Source organism: Rhinolophus sinicus, linkage group LG14 (assembly GCF_036562045.2).
Source record: "Rhinolophus sinicus isolate RSC01 linkage group LG14, ASM3656204v1, whole genome shotgun sequence".
Lineage (NCBI taxonomy): Eukaryota > Metazoa > Chordata > Mammalia > Chiroptera > Rhinolophidae > Rhinolophus > Rhinolophus sinicus.
Window position 1 is genome coordinate 45642258 of NC_133763.1, and position 20788 is coordinate 45663045.

The 20788-nt window shown below is 33.6% G+C and overlaps 1 protein-coding gene across 1 annotated transcript in view; it reads left to right on the forward strand.

The window, feature by feature from the left end:
- The window catches only part of SYCP1 (synaptonemal complex protein 1), an 81044-nt gene that overhangs the window by 21620 nt on the left and 38636 nt on the right, over positions 1 to 20788 (forward strand). The window contains exons 12-15 of the mRNA XM_019730552.2: positions 4140 to 4234; positions 4727 to 4911; positions 6173 to 6240; positions 12087 to 12148. Of these exons, the coding sequence (XP_019586111.2) occupies positions 4140 to 4234; positions 4727 to 4911; positions 6173 to 6240; positions 12087 to 12148 (410 nt within the window). The remainder of the gene's footprint in view (positions 1 to 4139; positions 4235 to 4726; positions 4912 to 6172; positions 6241 to 12086; positions 12149 to 20788) is intronic.

Consider the following 20788-nt stretch of genomic DNA (forward strand, 5'->3'; position numbering starts at 1 on the left):
GATATAATATTTATTTTTAAAAATCCATAGGCAGTAATTCTAACATCTGAAATCTTTGAAGGTCCAAGTCTACCTTTTGTTCATTCTTCTGACTCTGCTTATGGTGTTTTGTTTCCTCTTGTGATTTTTGATTGTGAGGTCATGTAACTTCATCTGCAGAAACTTTTTAAGACCTGGGTTGCAACTATATTTTTATATGAAAATTTACATTTGCACCTTCTGGGATCCTGGGGGAACTTAGGGGCACTTCATATTAAGTTTTGGCTTGGAGCTTTTTTTAGAACATTCAGGCAGCATAAATTCAGTTCCTGCATGTGCCAACCACTAATCTGTGATTATGATTTCTAGAGGAGACATTTATTACCAGACTATGATGAATAATATAGTGGATACCACAGTGTTATCATTTTCCTCTCTCCAAATTTGCGTTCCCTATTTTTTCTCCAGAGTTGGACCACTATACAAATTTTTCTACACAAATTTTTCAGAATGGAATTTAAAAAAATATAACAAGATCATTCTGTTACTAAACATACTTTATTTTTAATGGTCTTCCTGGCTTATGAAGCCTGCACCTCGCAGCAAGTCGTGTAAACCCTTTTATGATCTTGTCCTTATTATCTTTCCAATCATATGTGCTATGATGCCTCTCTCATACTTTATTTTATCCTATTGAAATACATTTCCTTTAGACCCCGGAATGTGTCATTCTCTCTCTCCCATGTTTGCCTTTGTACATGCTCTTTTACCTGTCTGTGGTCTTCTTTTCTCCTTCTGGCTCCCATAACTCTTGTTAATTCTTATTGGCATTCAGATGTTTCAATTCAGCTGTCACTTTCTGGAAGCCTTCCTTGAATTTTCCCTCTCTATGTCTGTCTCCCTTTATCTCTAACACTTGCTGATCCTATTTGGCTTAGATATCCCCCTGTGTATATTTCCAGAACTCCTAGTGAATACCCATCAGCACTTATCATTGATTATTTATTTGCCTGCCCAAGTATGTTGTAAATACCATGAATTTTAAGGTTCATTTTGTAGCATACTCCTCCTCTTCCATCATCATCATCGTATTTAACATTTACTGACTATGTGCTAGATGCTGTGGTTAAACATCTTAATTTGCATTATCTTGTTTAATCCTAACAGCAGTCCTTCAAGATATGAGTAACTATTATTCTTATTTTCCAGTAGGAAAAGTAGAGTCAGACTGGTTGAGTATCATGTTTAAGGCCAGGTAACTATTAAGAGGAAATAGAATAATTTGAACCCGTGACTTTTTTTCCCCTAGTGGTTTTATGGTGTTTAAAAGTGAATGCATATTTAAATCTTTAACATATTTTTAGTTTATTTATATGGTGTAAGAGAGTGGTCCAGTTTCATTTTTTGACATGTGTCTGTCCAGTTTTCCCAACACTGCTTGTTGAAGAGACTGTCGTTATCCAGTGTATATTTTTACCAATCTTTGTCATGGATTAGTTGACCATATAAATGAGGGTTTATTTCTGGGCTCTCTATTCTGTTGCATTTATCTATGTGTCTATTTTTGTGCTGGTATCATACTGTTTTGATTATTATAGCCTTGTAGTATAGTTTGAGATCAGGGACTGTGATACCTCCAACTTTGTTCTTCTTAAAATTACTTTGGCTATTTGGGGTCTTTTGTAGTTCCATATAAATTTTAGGATTATTTGTTCTAGTTCTGAGAAGAATGACATTGGTATTTTGATAGGAATTGCATTGAATCTAAAAATTACTTTGGGTAATATGGTCATTTTAACAATATTAATCCTTTTAATCCATGAGCATGATACATCCTTCCATTTATTTGTGTCTTCCTCAGTTTCTTTCTTCAGTGTCTTATACTTTCAAGAGTATAGATCTTTCAACTCCTTAGTTTTTTCCTAGGTATTGTATTTTATTTTTTTGATGCAATTGTAAAAGGGATTGTTCTCTTCATTTCTCCTTCTAATTGTTCATTAGAAGGAATGCAATGGATTTCTGTATATTAATTTTGTGTCCTGCTATTTTACTGAATTCTTTCAAACAAGGAAAACAAAAGCAAAAATCAACAAATGGGACTACATCAAATTAAAAAGCTTCTGCATAGAGAAGGAAACCTTCAACAAAACAAAAAGGCAACCTACTGAATGGGAGAATATATTTGCAAATGATATGTCCGATAAGGGATTGATATCCAAAATATCTAAGAAACTCATACAGCTCAATAACAAAAACAGTAATTTGATTGAAAAATGGGCAGAGGACATGAAAAGACATTTGTCCAAGGAAGACATATACATAGCCAGCAGACATACAAAAATATGCTCAACATCACTAATCATCAGGGAAATGCAAATCAAAAGCAGAACAAACTACTCCCTCACACCTGTCAGAGGGCTATTATCGAAAAGTCAACAAATAACGTGTTGGCAAGGACATGGAGAAAAGGAACCCCTTATACACTGTTGGTGGGACTGCAAACTGGTGCATGCCCTATGGAAGACAGTATAGAGATTCCTCAGAAAAACTAAAAATAGATGTACCATGCGACCCAGCAATCCCAATTCTGGGTATTTATGCAAGGAAAGCAAAAACATTTATTCAAAAAAGGTAAATGCACCCCTTTGTTCATTGCAGCATTATTTATAATAGTCAAGATATGGAAGCAAATTAGGTGTCCATTGATAGATGAATGAATAAAGTAGAGGTGATATGAGTGTGTATATATGTGTGTGTGTGTATATATATATGTGTATGTATATGTGTATATATACACATACATGTTTTTTAATGTTTATATATATGATATATATACACACACACATATATACACATACACCCCCCCCATATACACACGCATATACACACACAATGGAATATTGTGCAGCAATAAAAAAGAATGGAATGTTGCTATTTGTTACAAAATGGATAGATCTAGAGGGTATTAGGCTAAGTGAAATAAGGCAGAAAAAGAAAGACACATACCATATAGTTTCACTTATATGTGGAATCAAAAAAACCAAAAACCAAAAACAATGAACAAAACAAAACACAAACAGGCTCATAGAAACAGAGACCAAAGGTCTGGTTACCAGAAGGGAGGGTGTGGGATGATGAGCGAAAAGGGGGAAGGGAACAGTTAATTGTGATAAGATTACATGGTGCCAGATAATTACTATAATTAGTGAGATGATCACATTGTAAGGTATAAAAATGTCAAATCGCTATAATGTACACATGAAATTAATGTGACCAATATAAGATTGTATATCTACTTAAATAAAAACATGAATTTAAAAAAAAACTGAATGCACACATAAAAGCACAGACTAGTACCTGACACTTAGTATTTAGTAAAGATTAGCATTAATTGGAGTCAAAGCTTTTTATTTTATTTTATTTTTTTTTTAAACTTTTATTTATTTTAAGTGTGTTTTTCCAGGACCCATCAGCTCCAAGTCAAGTAGTTGTTTCAATCTACTTGTGGAGGGCAGCTCACACTGGCCTATGCAGGGATCAAACTGGCAACCCTGGTGTTACGAGCATTGTACTCTAACCACCTGAGTTAACCGGCTGCCCCAAAAGCTTTTTAAAATAATATTTAAATAAATGTATTTTAGAAAATCTAAAAATCAAGATAGCAATAATGAAAACAAAATCATGAATAATTTCATAATTAGGAGATAAATTTTAATATTTTTGCACATATCCTCTCCTTTCATATGCAGTATTTATATAAGTACTGTTTTTAACTTGCGCTTTTTATTCTATGATATTTTATAAATATCTAAATTAGTAATCAATAAATAAAGTCTGTATAGTTACAGTGGCTACATGTTATACCATTGTATGTGTGTGCCACTATAATCTATCTCCTGTTGGATAGTTAGGTTGTTTCCAATGTTTAGCTATTATTAAAAATGTAGCACCAAAAATCATTTACCTTTGAGTGCTTGGGAGATAACAGTCTTGAGTAGTCAATAAAAGTTGATGATGACCAATATAAATGCATCTATGTTTGCATAATTCTCCATCATTGTGGAGTATCTAATGGGGGAAAATATAATTGTTACAAATAATTTGTTTTCTTGGTATGTGTTTTCTATTAAGTATTACCTATCTGCAACTTTCTCTTTTAGAATTACAGGATGAAAACTTAAAAGAATCAAATAAGAAGCAGGATCATTTGACATCAGAGCTAGAAGACTCTAAAATGTCTTTGCAAAGAAGTGTGGTATGATTTAAAATCTGATTAGTGTGTGATAAGTCTCACACTGTCTATCAGTCAACAAATATGTGTTGAATGATAATACTAGGTACAAGAGTTTCGAACAGAGACGATACAATCCAAGTCTACAAACTGGTTATAGTTTAATTGGAGACATTGAATAAAAACACGTCAAAAGTATAACTAAAATACAAGACCGTGCTAGGTACCAACAGTGTGATTTAAGCAAAAATTATTACAATAGTTATAAGAATTGGAAGAACATTGCATGCTAGATTGGCTAGGAAGACTCCATGGAGAGGCTGGGAATATAGGTGGGCTTTGGAGGAATGATGAATTGAAATAAGAGTGGTGGGTGGGCATTCCAGATTGGCCAGGGTGGGGTAGAGGAGAGGATCAGGGAGGGAGGGAGTGACAGCAAATTACAGAAGCAGATGAGTTCAGCTTTTTTTCTTAAGGCCCTTGGATCATAACTTTTGTTCTGTACTTTTCATTTAGAGTACTCAGAAGGCTTTAGAGGAAGATTTACAAATAGCAACAACAAAAATTGATCAGCTCACTGGAGAAAAAGAAGCTCAAATAGAAGAATTTAATAAAGCTAAAACTGCTCACGCATTTGTGGTAACTGAACTTAAAACTACTATCTCCAACTTGAAAGAATTATTGACAACAGAACATCAAAGGTAAAACTATTTCTTATTTAGCTGAATAAAGACAGTTTATTTCTAATATTCAGTGCTATTTTCTATTCATTGTCAATTGACTTGTAATTTCTAAGAACCATAACGAAGTCTTTTTTTTTAAATATATAAAGTGGGAATATATTTTAAATGTTTGTATTGGATAGGCAGGTATCCTAGGAAAAGACAGTATTCTCTAGGATAGTTCCCATGCCTGCATTTCCAGAGTCAAGCTAAATAAACAAGCTAATAAGTGCTGATGCAGTGATATGACATATTTAATTAAACTCTTGTTTATTATTAGCTTCACAGAAATAACTTCCTATGGGGAAGTGAGGTTTATTTTGCTGGGGTTGGTAACCTCTCTGATTTATAATATTAGCAACTAGCCTGGTACAAAGTAGGTACTCAAACATTTTTATTAAATTAATGGGTTAATGAGTATGATTAACTACATATAAAATAAACTTCATTTGCATTTCATCTAAATAGTAGTTTGTCTGAAACTTGAGTTAAAAACTTGCTTTGTTTTTCACTATTTTATATTAAGGGAAAATTCATATAAAGCTGTGTTATGAGGCCTACATAATTATTCTTGTCCCATTAGCATTAAGGTTAATTAAATAGGATGAAAGAGAGAAACAAGTTTCCCTTTGAAGTCATGACCTGGGACTAGCAGTATACTCTACTGCTCGTGTATGGTAAAGGAAGAAAAGCTAGCTTTTCTAGCTTAGCTAATCTTCTATATATTCTTGATTGACCTGTCCAGTTGATTTTCAAATTTTAAAATTGTAAGTGACCTTAGATATCATCTGTTCCAATTACCTCAGTTTTACCAACAAGGAAACAAAAAGCCAGAAGAGCTAAGCAAATTGCACAAGTTTTCATATTTATATTGTTCCTAAGGCAGAATTCAGTATAATAGTAGTTACACACTCAATCACTCTTGAAGTTCTAGGATGCATTAATTTGATTATCACCAGTAGCTAAGAGATAAATTGTGACTACAAGCTTTAATTAAGGTTTTATGTAGATTTAATTAATATACGACTATGTATTTATAATAGTAATATCTTATTTTGAAATGTTACACTCAAAAAAAAAAAGAAATGTTTCAAGCATAGAGTAGGTGCTCAAAAATGTTTAATAGTTGAATGAGTGAATCTGTGCTAAGATATATTGTTACTAAATTGCCCCAGTTTTAGTTATGAATTCTGACTAAAAGAATATTTCACATTGTAAACTAATAATATATTTTTACCAGAGTGGAAAAAAGTGAAGATCAATTGAAAATATTTACCATGGAGCTTCAGAAGAAATCAAGTGAACTGGGTAAGATTTAGAGAATAATATGTGTACATGATAATATTAGCTAATTATAAAATATAAACACTATTTCAGAATAGAATATAGTTTCTTCTCTGTTATTTACCAATAGAGATTATTTAATAATTTTATATTTGATTTTTAAAGATAGAAAATTTAAACCTTAAGAAAGACTATTTGGTTTCATTACACAGTTCATAGGTACCTAGAAGTAAAAGGAGCTTAAGGGATGTTTATAGTCTGTTTTCCTTATTTTAAGATTCAGAGGCCTTAATAAGTCTTAGTGAGAAATGTCTGTTATATTTTAATTGAATTTTGAAATGTCATTGATTAGTCATGTTGGATTATGAACTATTTATAGGAAAATGTGATCCTATTTTACCATGTGGTGGTATTAATATTCAACAATTTTCATGGACAAAAGAGACAGAAGTTCTATAGTTACTCTGTGAATTTATGACCATTTAGTTAGATAATTTTAATAACTCTATGCTTTATATTTACAAACCTTCATACCTACAAATGTGGAGAATTATAAAGATATAAAAAACACTTTTTTTAACCAATTTTGGCGAAAAGAATTATTTTTGTAAATTAAAATAATTCATGAATTGGCATATGTTATTCTTGAATATCCCAATAACTTTCTGTAAGCTTTATTATATGCTTTGAATACTTGTATGATTAAAATAATTGTAAGTGAGTGATAATTCCATGTTAGGATATTTGGTTGAATTTTTAAACCCTATTTATTATTTTCCTTTTCTAATGCTTAACTTTCCACTATAGACTGACTTTTGAGCATCCAAAATTGTACTAGCCAATGGTAAATAATTTTATAATCTTATTATTTTAGTATTATTTTATATTACACTGGTTATAAATGCATTTTTCATCCAATTTTAAATCTTCCTTTATAGCATGAAATACTATTGTAAATCACTGCATATATCTGCTTTCTTTAGAATCGTTCAATTGAATATTGTAGACTAAGGAATAATTTTAATCCTTAAAATATCTTTAATGGATATATATTTGTAACAATTCAGTCTGATATTGAAATTAAGTGACTGTTACTGTTATATTAAAAATCAAATGCATAATGTGGTTTTTCTCATAACAGTATATTAATCAAGAACTGTGGAACAGTTCTGTATGTTCCTCTTTGCATTATCTAAGATGATGGGGGAATATAAACAAGAAGTAAAATACCGTGCTCTTGAGAAATCTCTAATTACTGTTGGAGAAAGTTTGAACACATAAAACCATTAGAGCAATATTTCCAAAATGAGGGGTGAGCAAGATTTCTATCAGAAGGGAAGTAAATATTAGAACTTCTATTTATTTTTTATGTTTTAGATATTTTTTTTTGTTTTCCTTTTTTACATGTTTTATAATGAATAATATAATGCAATTTATATTTTACAAATTTATATAAAATGTATTTTATACATATTTATATATTTGGGTGAATGCTCAGAGATTTCTTATTGATGAAGACATGTTAATGATGATAACAAGAGGAAACCAGTGATACCAATGTGGATTGCAGAGTTGGAAAAGGCTTTAGAAGAGGTAGATTTCACAAGTAGACTTTAAGGTACAGAGAGGCTTTCAATAGTTGCGGAGAATGATGGAAAGAGGAAAGCATTATGTGTAGGAGAGAAGCCCTGACAATGACGTAAGCACTCAACATTAGTTTATTTCCTTCTTTGGCTAATGCTGTACAGTAGTTCTCAAAACCAAACGTCTTGGTTTCACTTCTGATGATTATCCAGTACTGTTGTGTTTAACTCTTAATATCTAGCTCATAAAATCTAACTAGTCCTCATTTCCTCTTTCCTGGTTTTTAGAGTTTCATGCGCGTTTCTCTTAGCCTAGCAGAGGAGGGATGCATGTGAATAACATAATGGAACACAAGTTGTATTTGGCAGATTAGTCATCAAACCATGCTTCATATTACCCTCGTTTGTTTTCATCTTTGTTCATCCCTTGTTATATTTATTAGGCTTTTATTTGCTTTGCCTTTTTTTTTTTCTTCATAACCTTCCTTCTTACTGCAATAGTCCTCATTCTTACTGCTTTGTTTCCTGGCTATACTTTGCATTCTTCCTTGACGGTATTTTCTTAGGCTAATGTCTTGGTTTGAGTATTCCTTCGTCTGCCTGCGTTGTCCCCCCAGTAGTCTCAATTATTGAGTAATCTTAAAATCACTTTTTTCTGTGTACTTCTCTGCTCTACCCCTTTCTTATATCTTGGCATTAGACATCTTTTACCAGAACTAATTGTAGTAGCTTGAGAATTCATCTTTTTGTTTTCAGTTTTGTCTGCCTTTTGTTCTTTCTCTGCACTGATGCTAGGTTGTTTCTTTAAAATTAACAGATCTGACTATGCTGTGTTGCAAATTTAAGAGCCATCTCATTGCCTAAGTTTAAACTCTTTAAATATCAGCTTTTCATTGTTCATTTAAAGAGTGAGGTAGTGCATTCCAAGTTAGTTAAAGCCAACTGTAAATACAAAATCTTTGTCAAATAATTTTTTCTCAGTTTCTTGGTACAGTTTGCTTTGATTCTTATGCGTCTCCCATCTTGAATTCAGTCTGGTACTGCTCTAAATAGGTTTTGCTCTTGTGGTCGTTTTTCTATCTTTATACCTATGTTTGCTTCCACTCTGATTATGTAACAGATACCCCCTCTAGTGTTTTCTATTTCTGCTGCTCATTCTTATTAGATAGTATATTGATATTAGATAACATAACTATTGAAGTTAGACTAAGATTTTTATTCCTCAATTAGCTTGGGATATATAATTAGGAACATAACAGATATGGTCTTTGTTCTAATGAGATCTACTTGGGGAGACATAAAACAAATAATCACAAATAAATATTTAATTACAAATTGGGGTAAGTACCATGAAGGAAATGAAAATGATGCAATGTAGGAAAATAATAGGGCCTAATTTAGATTTGGTGGTCAGGGATGGCCTTCAGCTGAGACCTAAAAAATAAGTGAAATTTAGTTAGGTAAGACACGTGAGTTGGAGAGAGTTTTTCAGTCAGAAGGAAAAGCATGTAAAAATGCTCTGAGATGTGAAGGAACTTAGTTAATTCAAGTGACTGAATGAAAGCCTTTGTGACTGAACGTAAGAAGTGATATAGAAAGGGGAATGAAATGAGTTTGGACCAAATCGGGGTGAAGGAAATACATTTTCATTTTATTCTAATAGTGAAGGAAAACCATTGAAAGATTTTAAATAGATGAATGACATGATCTGATTTATATTTTTAAAGGATCACTGTAACTTCTGTATGGCAGATGAATTTGGCTGGTAGTGAGAAGAGTAGAATTGGAGAAATCAGATTGATAGAAATAAAATTGGAGAAACCAAATCAGATTTGAATGGTGCAGGTCTGAGAGGATTTCTGTGAAAAATGGAATCATGTTACACTTTTGCTAGCATTTGGTGAAGCCATTAATCTATGGACAGTTTGTCTATCTTCGGCTCTGAAAAATTTTCTTCTCTTCTAGTGTCATCATTGTTCTCTCTCTCTGTAAGTCCTTGTAGGTTGATTTTGGAAATTTTGGATCCGTTCTTCATGTTTTTAAGTTTTTCTCTTATGCTTTCTACCTTTTAGTTCTTTTTCTGGGGAATTTGGGGAAAAATATTTTTTGACTTTCCCCTGCTAATTCAATCTTTAGCTATGTTTATTTTGCTATTTTTGAAATCGTACCGTGTTTCCCTGAAAATAAGACCTAATCGGAAAATAAGCCCTAGCATGATTTTTCAGGATGACATCCCCTGAACATAGGCCTCAATGCATCTTTTGGAGCAAAAATTAATATAAGATCTGGTTTTATTTTACTATAATATAAGACCAGGTATCCTATACTATACTGTAATATAACATAAAATACCATGTCTTATATTAATTTTTGCTCCAAAAGACGCATTAGATCTGATTTCGGGGAAACATGGTATGTTACAATCTTCATCTGATTATGGAGGAGAGATGGCAGATGCTGTAAGGAAGGGTGGGCTTCGTCCTTGTCTTTTAGGTATAGGGGATGTTTATCTTGCTTAGAGATCATGAGCTGTTTGGGGCACTGCCACGTACTTTTAGCTCTAATTCTTAGAATACTTGATTTAACCTGAGGTGGGCTGTGTGGTGGGAGATGTGGTCACCTGGTCTTGTTGTTCCACATAGCCTTCATTGAATTAATGTGGGGTTCATCCCCACAAGGAATCCTCAACTTTTCCGTTTGTTAATGGTAATGTGTCTTTTTATGTGTATATTATATATGTATGTGTATATATAGATCTATAACATATACAAAGGAGATATATATATATATATATATATATATATATATATATATATATATATATATGAAGAATATGTATATAAAAATATATGTATTCTTTTTTTGTGTCTTTAAAGAAAATTATGATTGGGAGTGAGAGAGAGTGTGGAGACATGCTCAGTCTACTATTTTTAACCAGTCCTTGAGTTATTTTTTTAATTCAATTTATTGGGTGATGATAGTAAAATTATATAGGTTTCAAGTGTACAATTCTATAATTTATAATCCTTGAATTTTAAAAAATTAACTGTTTTTACCTAAAATGAAACTTTGTGATTAAATAAGCTTTTCATGTGACAGGTTTTTATTTTAGATTCTATGTTGGCATTTCATATTTTGTTGATTTTTTTCCTTAAAGACTGTGGGCAATTATTACAAGTTTTTTGTTTTTAATGTACAAATGTATCTTTAATAATTAATAACCCTAATGGTGAGGAAAGAATAATGTTTCAGATGTAATAAAATTTTAGGTGACAGCTAGATATCATTTGTGAACTTCGTAGGCAGTTAAAAAATGTAAGAAAGGAGAAAAAGGAGGCTTGGGCTGGAAAGATTTTATAATTCATTAGCCTAATGATGAATTCATGGAAGTAAAGAAAAAAGCATTGTAAAGCATTGTTATTTAGGGTGGCAAGAAGGAAGGGTAACAGCAGAGAAAACAGAAGCAGGAGTTAGAGAGGAAAGAAGAAATCTGAATAATGTAAGGTCTGGAAAGTCAAAGGGAGTGAAGTAGAGTGGTTAATAGTATCAAATGCCAGGAGGGTCCACAATGATGAGGACTAAGAATTGCACTACTAAATGGTTATTGGGGATCTTTGAGATCATAATTTTATTAATGTCATGGAGATAGGCATTAGTTTTGCATGGGATTAAGAAAGAAAGAAATTTGTAGGTGATAAATAGGAATTTGTCTGTAAAACAAAAAAGAAATTTGACAGTAGTAGGAAAGGGCAGAAAGGTCAATCAGATATTTTTGTTTTATATTCAAATAGATGTGATGGGAAAATTTAAAGATTTCTCTACAGAGAGTCAATGTATATTGGTAGTATGACAACTAAGGTCTCTGAGGAGGTAGGAATGTTGGGACCTAGAGTACAATTGAGTTAGCTTGAATTAAATGGATCACGTTTTTCAAGTTTGGAGTGGAGATTAAAAGACCAGATGTTTAGATAGTGATGAGTTGCAGGTACAGGCACATTCTGAGTGACCTATTTCCAAAAATACATTTATATAGCTTGATTATTTTGTTTAATGAACTTTGGGCTCATTTGGTTGTGGAATTAACTTTATGGAAATATTATTGATATTTATCCATTATTATTTTTGTATAGTTCCATTTGGGTTTCCTCTGTACTTTACAGTATGCTAGTTGCATTAATCCATCTCTTTTAAGTTTTTCCCCTTTCAAATGGTATTATTCTTATTTCTTGTCTTTCCTATTCTTTTAATCCAGCTTTTAACACATTTATATTCTTTTGCTTATTTTAGAGGAGATGGCAAAGCTTAAAAATAACAAAGAAGTAGAACTTGAAGAATTGAAAAAAATCTTGGTAAGGATATAGTTTCTCTTATTAATATATAGCAATTACTTTTCAAATCCACTGACTTAGACTTTCACACTATAGATGTTTCATGCTAGTTTTTTCAGCTAAAATATAAAAAAAAATTACATTTGGTTTTTAGTAAAGCCACATTCTTATCTGTATTAATTTTTATACATCTTGACAACTGTCTTGGTGTCTTTATACTGTTTTAACACATGTTGAAAGTATGTTTAAATAAGATCGAATATGCATATTATGTGTCTGATTGTAAATTTGGTGTACCTTTGATACCTTTGAGACACAGGGCTGCAATTTTGAAAAAGATGTGTATAATATATATTTAGTACCTATAGAATCATGTTTAATGAATTTGTTAGGATAAGGCTTCATTATATTTTAATTGATTACAATGTGTAGATCATAGGTTGGCAAACCTTTTTTGTAAAGGACTAGATCAGAAATATGTTAGGCTTTGTGGGGTATATGCGTATACAGAGTGTTAATTCTGTCTTCCTCCTCTCCCTTCCATGTCTCTACCCACTTCTTTGTCCTCTTCCTCTCATTTATTTTTAACAACCTTATCAAAATGTAAAAACCATTCTTAGGTCAGGGGCCTACAAAAAGAGACTGAAGGCTGATTTTGTCTCGTAGGCTGTAGTGTGCTAACCTTTGCTACAGAAAACAATATTGTTTATGATTATAGATATTTGGTTTGGGGTTTAACCTATCACATGTCTACTTGATTTTGATTTTGTAACTCCTAATTCTTCCATCTCTTGGGCAGCATTATTTTCAAATGTTTATCCTTTCTGCATTGAATTACTTTTGCACAAACTCTTGTAAATAATCATCATGTTTACACTGCTTTCAAATTTGATGATGCATATTTATACTTCAAGTCTCAGCTTAAATATCAATTTTTGGTCCCATAGCACTCTGAACTTTTCCTTTATAGTACTTACACAAATGAAATTAATTTATTTTTGGTATAATTACTTAAAGCTACACTTACCCTTTGGACTCCCCTTAGCAAAGTAGATGCCACACAGTAGGGGCTCAGTAAATAAATAGTGGCATGAACGTGTGCTCCAATAAGGTCTAAGAACCTATGTCCTGTTTACTCTGTAACCCCAGTACTTAGCGCAGTCACTGATACTTTGTGAGCACTTTATAAATAATTGTCCAATGAATGAATACTAAAGCACTAGTTTACTATAAGGATTCACTTCTATATGGACAAGGATTGGTTTAGGGTTTTCTTATATTTGAACCAGCAATAGAGCATAATTAATTTCTTGGTTGTAATGTTTTGATTGGTGTTCAGCTCTTTACTTCTTAGCTGTATGACCTAGAGCAATTTTCCTAAACTCCGGATGCCTCAGCTTTTCCATCTATGAAATGGGGAAAATAATTGTACATAGCTCACAGGGTGGTTGTGAGGGATAAATAAAAACACATTTACTCATTTAACAAACATTTGTTGAGTTCCTATTATGTTATACTCTGGGGATACAGTGGGGAGCAAACAGATGCATATTCTACCTTCATGGAACTATAGTCATGAAACAGTTACACCTAAATACAAACAGTCATTCAAAGGTAATATTGTATAGGGCAGTAAGGATAAGTTCACAATACTGTGAGGCCTGTAATAAAAGGATTTGAGCTACTTAGGTCAGGAGAGGCTTTTTTAAAAAAGTAAAGATTGAACTGAAATCTAGAGAGGAAGGGAAGAGCTTATCAGGTAGAAAAAATATTTTTTGCAAAGGTTCTTTGATGGAAAGGAGTATGGTGAGTACAGAAGAAATGAAAGAAGAGTCGTTCAAAATGGCTAGAGTTAGGTAGTAGGAGTCTGGCAATTCATGGCTTTTGAAATCATATCAAGATAATTTTGTATTTATCCTAAGAGAAACAGGAAGTTCTAAAGAATTTTAGCAGGGAGTGACTTGGTCAGATTTGCATTTTGAAAAGCTCATTTGACTTGCAATGTGGAGAACAGTATATTAAGATAGAACAGTTAAGAGTAGAGAGACAATCACATTAGTCAGAGAAGAGATGATTATAGCTTAGGCTGAGAGGTGATAGTGAGAAAAAGTAGATGGTTTTGACAGATATTTAGGATTTAAACACTTTGGATTGATGTAGGGTGATATTACTATTTGTTGAAAAGACTCATTTTTCCATTGAGTTGCCTTTGTATGTTTATAAAAACTCACTTGGTTGTATTTGTGTGGGTCTATTTCTGGACTGTTTTTGTTTTTCTTGATCGATTTGTCTATCCATTCACCAATATATCAGTGTCTTGATTCATGTAGCTTTATAGTAAAACTTAGATTTGGGTAGTGTGATTCTTCCAGCTTTATTATTCTTTTTTTTTTTAAATTTTTTAAATTAGTTTCAGGTGCACAAAACAATGTAATATTAGACATTTATCATTTATATCCCTCAAACAGTTTCAACCCCCCATGCCCTATCCAGTATCCTTCTGACATCGCACACAACCATTACATTTCCACTGTCTCTATTCCTGATGCTGTACTCCGCTTCTTGTAAATATATATATATATATATATATATATATATATATATATATATATATATATATATATATAAAATTGTGGTTGACATTCATTTATTGTTCAGCTTCAGCTTCAGGTATATAGTGAAGTGATCAGGCATCTACATCTTTCCCGAGGGGGTCTCCCTAATGAGACAAGTGTCCATCGGATATCCTACAAAATCTTTATAATGTTACTGATTACATTCCCCAAATTGACTTTCGTAATCCCATGGCAATCTTGTGGTTACTGACTGTGCTTTCTAATCCCCTCATCTTCCCCCTTATCCCCACCCCCCTCCCGTCTAGCAACCCTGTTTTTCTTCTATGTCTCTGAGACTGTTTCTGATTAGTTCATTCATTCTTTTCTTTAGATTCCCCATATAAGTGAGATCATATGGTATTTGTCTTTCTCTGTCTGACTTATTTCACTCAACATAATGTTCCCTAGGTCCATCCATATTGCTGCAAATGGTAAGATTTCTTTTTCTCTTTATGGCTGCGTAATACTCCATTGTATAAATGGACCACAGTTTCATAATCCAGTCGTCTACCAATGGGCATTTTGGTTGTTTCCATGTCTTGGCCATTGTGTATAATTCTGCAATAAACATAGGGGTGCATAAATTTTTTTGGATTAGAGTTTTGGATCTCTCCAGATAGATACCTTTGAGTGGAATTGCTGGATCATAAGGTAGTTCCATTTTCAGATTTTTGAGATACCTCCATACTGTTTTCCATAGTGGCTGTACCAGTCTGCAATCCCACCAACAGTGCACAAGGGTTCCCTTTTCTCCACATCCTCGCCACCACTTGTTGTTTGTTGATTTATTGATGATAGCCATTTTGACTGGGGTGATGTGGTATCTCATTGTGGTTTTTATTTTCATTTCTCTAATGGTTTGTGAGGTTGAGCATTTTTTCATATGTCTGTTTGCCATCTGTGTGTCCTTTTTAGAAAAATGTCTCTTCGTGTCCTCTGCCCATTTTTTAATTGGGTTGTTTGTTTTTTTGGAGTTGAGTTGAGTGAGTTTTTTTTTATAAATTTGGGTTATTAACCCCTTATTGGATATATCATTGGCAAATATCTTTTCCCATTCATTAGGATCCCTTTTTATTTTATTGATGGTATCCTTTGCTGTGAAAAAACTTTTTAGTTTGATGTAATCCTACATGTTTGTTCTTTCTCTTACTTTCCTTTCCCAAGGGGATATATCAGTAAAAATCTTACTCTGGGTAATGTCTGTAAAGTTTCTTCCTATATTTTCTTCTAGGAATTTTATAGTTTCAGATCTTACATTTAAGTCTTTAAGCCATTTTGAATTTATTCTTGTATATGGTGTAATGAGGTGGTCCAGCTTCATTTTTTTGCATGTGTCCGTATTTCCCAGCACCATTTATTGAATAGACTGTCTTTACCCCACCGTAAATTCTGGCTTCCATTGTCGTAGATTAAATGACCATATAGGCATGGATTTATTTCTGGACTCTCTATTCTGTTCCATTGATCTATGTGTCTGCTTTTATGCCAGTACCATGCTGTTTTGATTACCGTAGCCTTGTAGTATAGTTTAATGTCAGGTCTTGTTATACTTCCCACTTTGTTCTTATTTCTCAAGATTGCTGAGGCTATCCAGAATCTTTTATGGTTCCATATAAATTTTAGGATTATGTGTTCTATTTCTGTGAAAAATGTCCTGGTAGTTTAATAGAAATTGTGTTGAATATGTATATTGCCTTAGGCAGTATAGACATTTTAACTATATTAATTCTTCCTATCCATGAACATGGTATGTGTTTCTATCTATTTGTTTCTTCTTTAATTTCTCTCTTCAGTGTCTTACAATTTTCTGAGTACAGATCTTTTACTTTGGTTAAATTTATTTCCAGGTATTTTATAATCTTTGAAACAGTTGTAAATGGGATTGTTTTCTTAATTTCTCCTTCTGATATTTTATTACTGGTATATACAAATGCAACTGATTTCTGAATATTAATTTTGTATCCTGCTGCTTTCTTAATTCATTTATCAGCTCTAATAGTTTCTTGGTGGAGTCTGTAGGGTTCTCTCTATATAGTATCATGTCATCTGCATATAATGACAATTTTACTTCCTCCTTACTAATTTGGATGCCTTTTATTTATTTTTCTTGTCTGATTGCTGTGGCTAGAACTTCCAGCACTATGTTGAATAGAAGTGGAGAAAGTGGGCAACCTTGCCTTGTTCCTGATCTTAAGGGGAATGGTTTTAACTTTTCCCCATTGAGTATGATGTTGGCTGTAGGTTTATCATATATGGCTTTTATTATGTTGAGATATGATCCCTCTATTCCCACTTTCTTAAGGGTTTTTATCATAAATCGCTGCTGGATTTTGTCAAATGCTTTTTCTGCATCTATTGATATGATCATATGATTTTTATTTTTCATTTTGTTAATGTGGTGTATCACATTAATTGATTTGTGGATGTTGAACCACCCTTGCATACCAGGAATGAATCCCACTTGATCATAGTGTATGATCTTTTTAATGTATTGCTGAATTCTGTTCGCTAATATTTTGTTGAGGATTTTACATCTATGTTCATTAGAGATATCGGCCTGTAGTTTTCTTTTTTTGTAGTGTCTTTGTCTGATTTTGGGATCAGGGTGATAGTGGCGTTGTAAAAAGTGTTTGGGAGACTTCCCTCCTTCTGAATTTTTTGGAAGAGCTTGAGAATATGTGATAATTCTTTTTTGAATGTTTTGTAAAATTCACCTGTAAAGCCATCTGGTCCAGGGCTTTTGTTTGTTGGGAGATTGTTGATTACTGATTCAATTTCCCTGGTGGTAATCAGTCTATTCAGGTTTTCCGTTTCTTCTTGAGTTAGCCTTGGAAGTTTGCATGCTTCTAGAAAATCGTCCATTTCTTCCAGATTGTCAAATTTGTTGGCATATAGTTGCTCATAGTAATTTCTTAAAATTTTTTGTATTTCTGTAGTGTCTGTTGTCACTTCTCTTTCATTTCTGATTTTATTAATTTGGGTCCTCTCTTTTTTTTGATGAGTCTGGCTAAAGGTTTGTCGATTTTGTTTATCTTCTCTAAAAACCAACTCTTGGATTCATTGATGTTTTGTATTGTTTTTCTGGTTTCTATTTCATTTATTTATGCTCTGATCTTTATTATCTCCTTCCTTGTACTCCCTTTGGGCTTATTTTGCTGTTCTTTTTCCAGATCCCTTAAGCATGAAGATAAACTGTAGATTAGTGATTTTTCTTGTTTCTTTAGGTAGACCCGTAATGCTATGATTTTCCTTCTTAGGACTGCTTTCATTGCATCCCATAGATTTTGGGTCATCGGTGTTTTCATTTTCATTTGTCTCGAGATATCTTTTGATTTCTTCCTTGATCTGATGGTTGACCCATTCATTACTTAGTAACATGTTAATTAGCCTCCACAAATTGGTGTGTCTCCTAGTTTTTTTTCCTATAGTTCATTTCTAATTTCATAGTACTGTGGTCAGAGAAGACAATTGGTGTGATTTCAATTTTCTTAAATTTATCAAGACTAGTTTTGTGGCGTAACATGTGGTCTATCTTGGAAAATGTTCCGTGTGCGCTTGAGAAGAACGTGTATTCTGCAGCTTTGGGGATTAAATCCAAGTGGTCCAATGTGTCATTAAGGCTGTTGTTTCCATATTGATTTTCTGTCTGGAAGACCTGTCCCTTGTTGTCAAAGGTGTGTTGAAATCCCCTACTATGATAGTGTTACTATTGATCTCTATCTTTATGTCAGTCAATATCTGTTTTATATATTTAGGTGCTCCTATGTTGGGTGCATAGATGTTTACAGGGTTATGTCTTCTTGTCAGATTGATCCCTTTATTATTATATAGTACCCATATTTGTCTTTTAATATAGTCTTCATTTTAAAGTCTATTTTGTCAGATATAAGTATTGCAACTCCAGCTTTTATCTCATTTCCATTTGCATGAAATATCTTACTCCAACCTTTCACTTTCAGCCTGTGTGTGTCTTTTGATCTGAGGTGAGTCTCTTGTATACAGCATATACAAGGGTCTTGATTTCTTATCCACTCAGCAACCCTATGTCTCTTGATTGGAGCATTTAATCCATTTACATTTAAAGTGATTATTGATAGGTACATAGTTATTGCCATTTTTTAAATTTGTAGTTAGATTGTTTTCATCTTTCTTCTGTTTACAGAAGTCCTTTTAATATTTCTTGCAATGCTGGCTTGGTGGTAATAAATTCCTTTAGCTTATTCTTTTCTGGGAAGCTCTTTATCTCTCCTTCAATTTTAAATGATAGCCTTGCTGGATAAAGCAATCTAGGTTGTAGGTCTTTGTTTTCCATCACTTTGAGTACCTCCTGTCACTCCTCCTGACCTGCAATGTTTCTGTAGAAAAGTCATTTGATAGTCTTATGGGAGTTCCCTTGTATGTAACCCTCTGTCTTTCTCTTGCTGCTTTTAGGATTCTCTCTATGTGTTTAACCTTTGCCATTTTAACTATAATGTGTTTTGGTGTGGACCTGTTTGGCTTTATCCTGGTTGGAACTCTCTGCACTTCCTGGGCTTGTATGTCGGTTTCCTTCTCCAGGTTAGGGAAGTTTTCGGACATTATTACTTCAAATATATTCTCCATCCCTTGCTTCCTCTTTTCACCTTCTCTTATTCCTATGACGTGCATGTTGTTGTGCTTGATGTTATCTCGGAGGTCTCTTAAACCATTTTCATTGTTCTTTATTCTTTTTTGTTTTTATTGCTCCGCTTGGGTGATCTCTGCTAACTTGTCTTCTAAGTCGCTAATTCGATCCTCTTCTTAATCTAACCTGCTGGTAATTCCTTCAGGTGTGTTCTTTATTTCAATTATTGTGTTCTTTAGTTCTAACTGGTGGTTCATTATGATTTCTCTGTCCTTCTCTATGTCATCACTAAGCTCCTTAAACATTCTTATCATCAGTGTTCTGAGCTCTGTCTCTGATAGGTTGGTTACCTGTATTTCATTTGGTTCCATTGCTGGAGGTTTCTTCTGTTCTTTTATTTGGGACATGTTTCTTTGCTTCCCCATTCTGGCTGACTCTCTGTATTTGCTTCGATGTATTAGGTAGATCCCCTACGGTTCTTAGTTTTTGCTGGGTTATCTTATGTAGTATGTGTCCTTTATATTTGACTTGCACTACTTCCTTCTTCTCCTCTGCGTGTGCTCCAAAGGTGACTCTTGTGTTGTGTATATTCTCCTATTGATCTTTAATTGCTTTTAGCTTGTGAGTAGGTGGGATTGACTCCTAGGCTGACTAGTTGTGAGACTTGGCTCTGCCCACAGCAGGATGTTTTGCTGCGTGAGGGTTGAACGCTTTAACGAGGCTTGGCCTCTATGGGCTCTTGTGCCTGTAGAGAATTCCCTCTGGGTGTGTCACTTGTAGGTCAAACCCGGTAGTACTCTGGTTTGGTCTGGAGTTGGCCTCTGGGTGTGTTGAATCTTGAGCTTCTTGGGCTGGGCCCTTCATGTAATCCTCGTACGAGTCTCTTAGGTGTTCTATGTGATGAGGAGAGAGTCCTTTGATGGGTTATAGAAGTTCAATTTGTGGTAAGCTCCAGAGGAGAACTCAAGAAGTCCGCCTCACTGCTGCTATTCATTTCAGTCGATTTCTGCTTGATGAAGGAATATTTCATTGGAAGAGTGAGTTTTTGTGATCCTGTTTGCCTGATGCCAGCAGAGTGTCTCCCTCTACCCTACCCGGGCAACTGAGAAGGCGATGCACGCAGGAGCCGCAGGTGGTCTGCGTGTAGAGCAGCCATCCTGGGTGGCAGTGGCAGCGGCAGCAGTGCCTCCACCTCCTCCACTCAGGCGTCTGGGCTCGTGACCCCCGCCACAGAGGTCCAGCTTTATTCTTTTTCAAAATTGTTTCAGGTGTTCTAGTTCCTTTACTTTTCCATGTAAATTTTAGAATTAGCTTGTCTGTATCTAAGAAAATCCTACTGGAATTTTGATTGGAGTTGTGAGAAATCTATAGGTCAAGCTGGGTTGAATTGATAGCTTTACTATGTTGAGTCTTTTAATATATGAACATGGTATCTATCTCCAT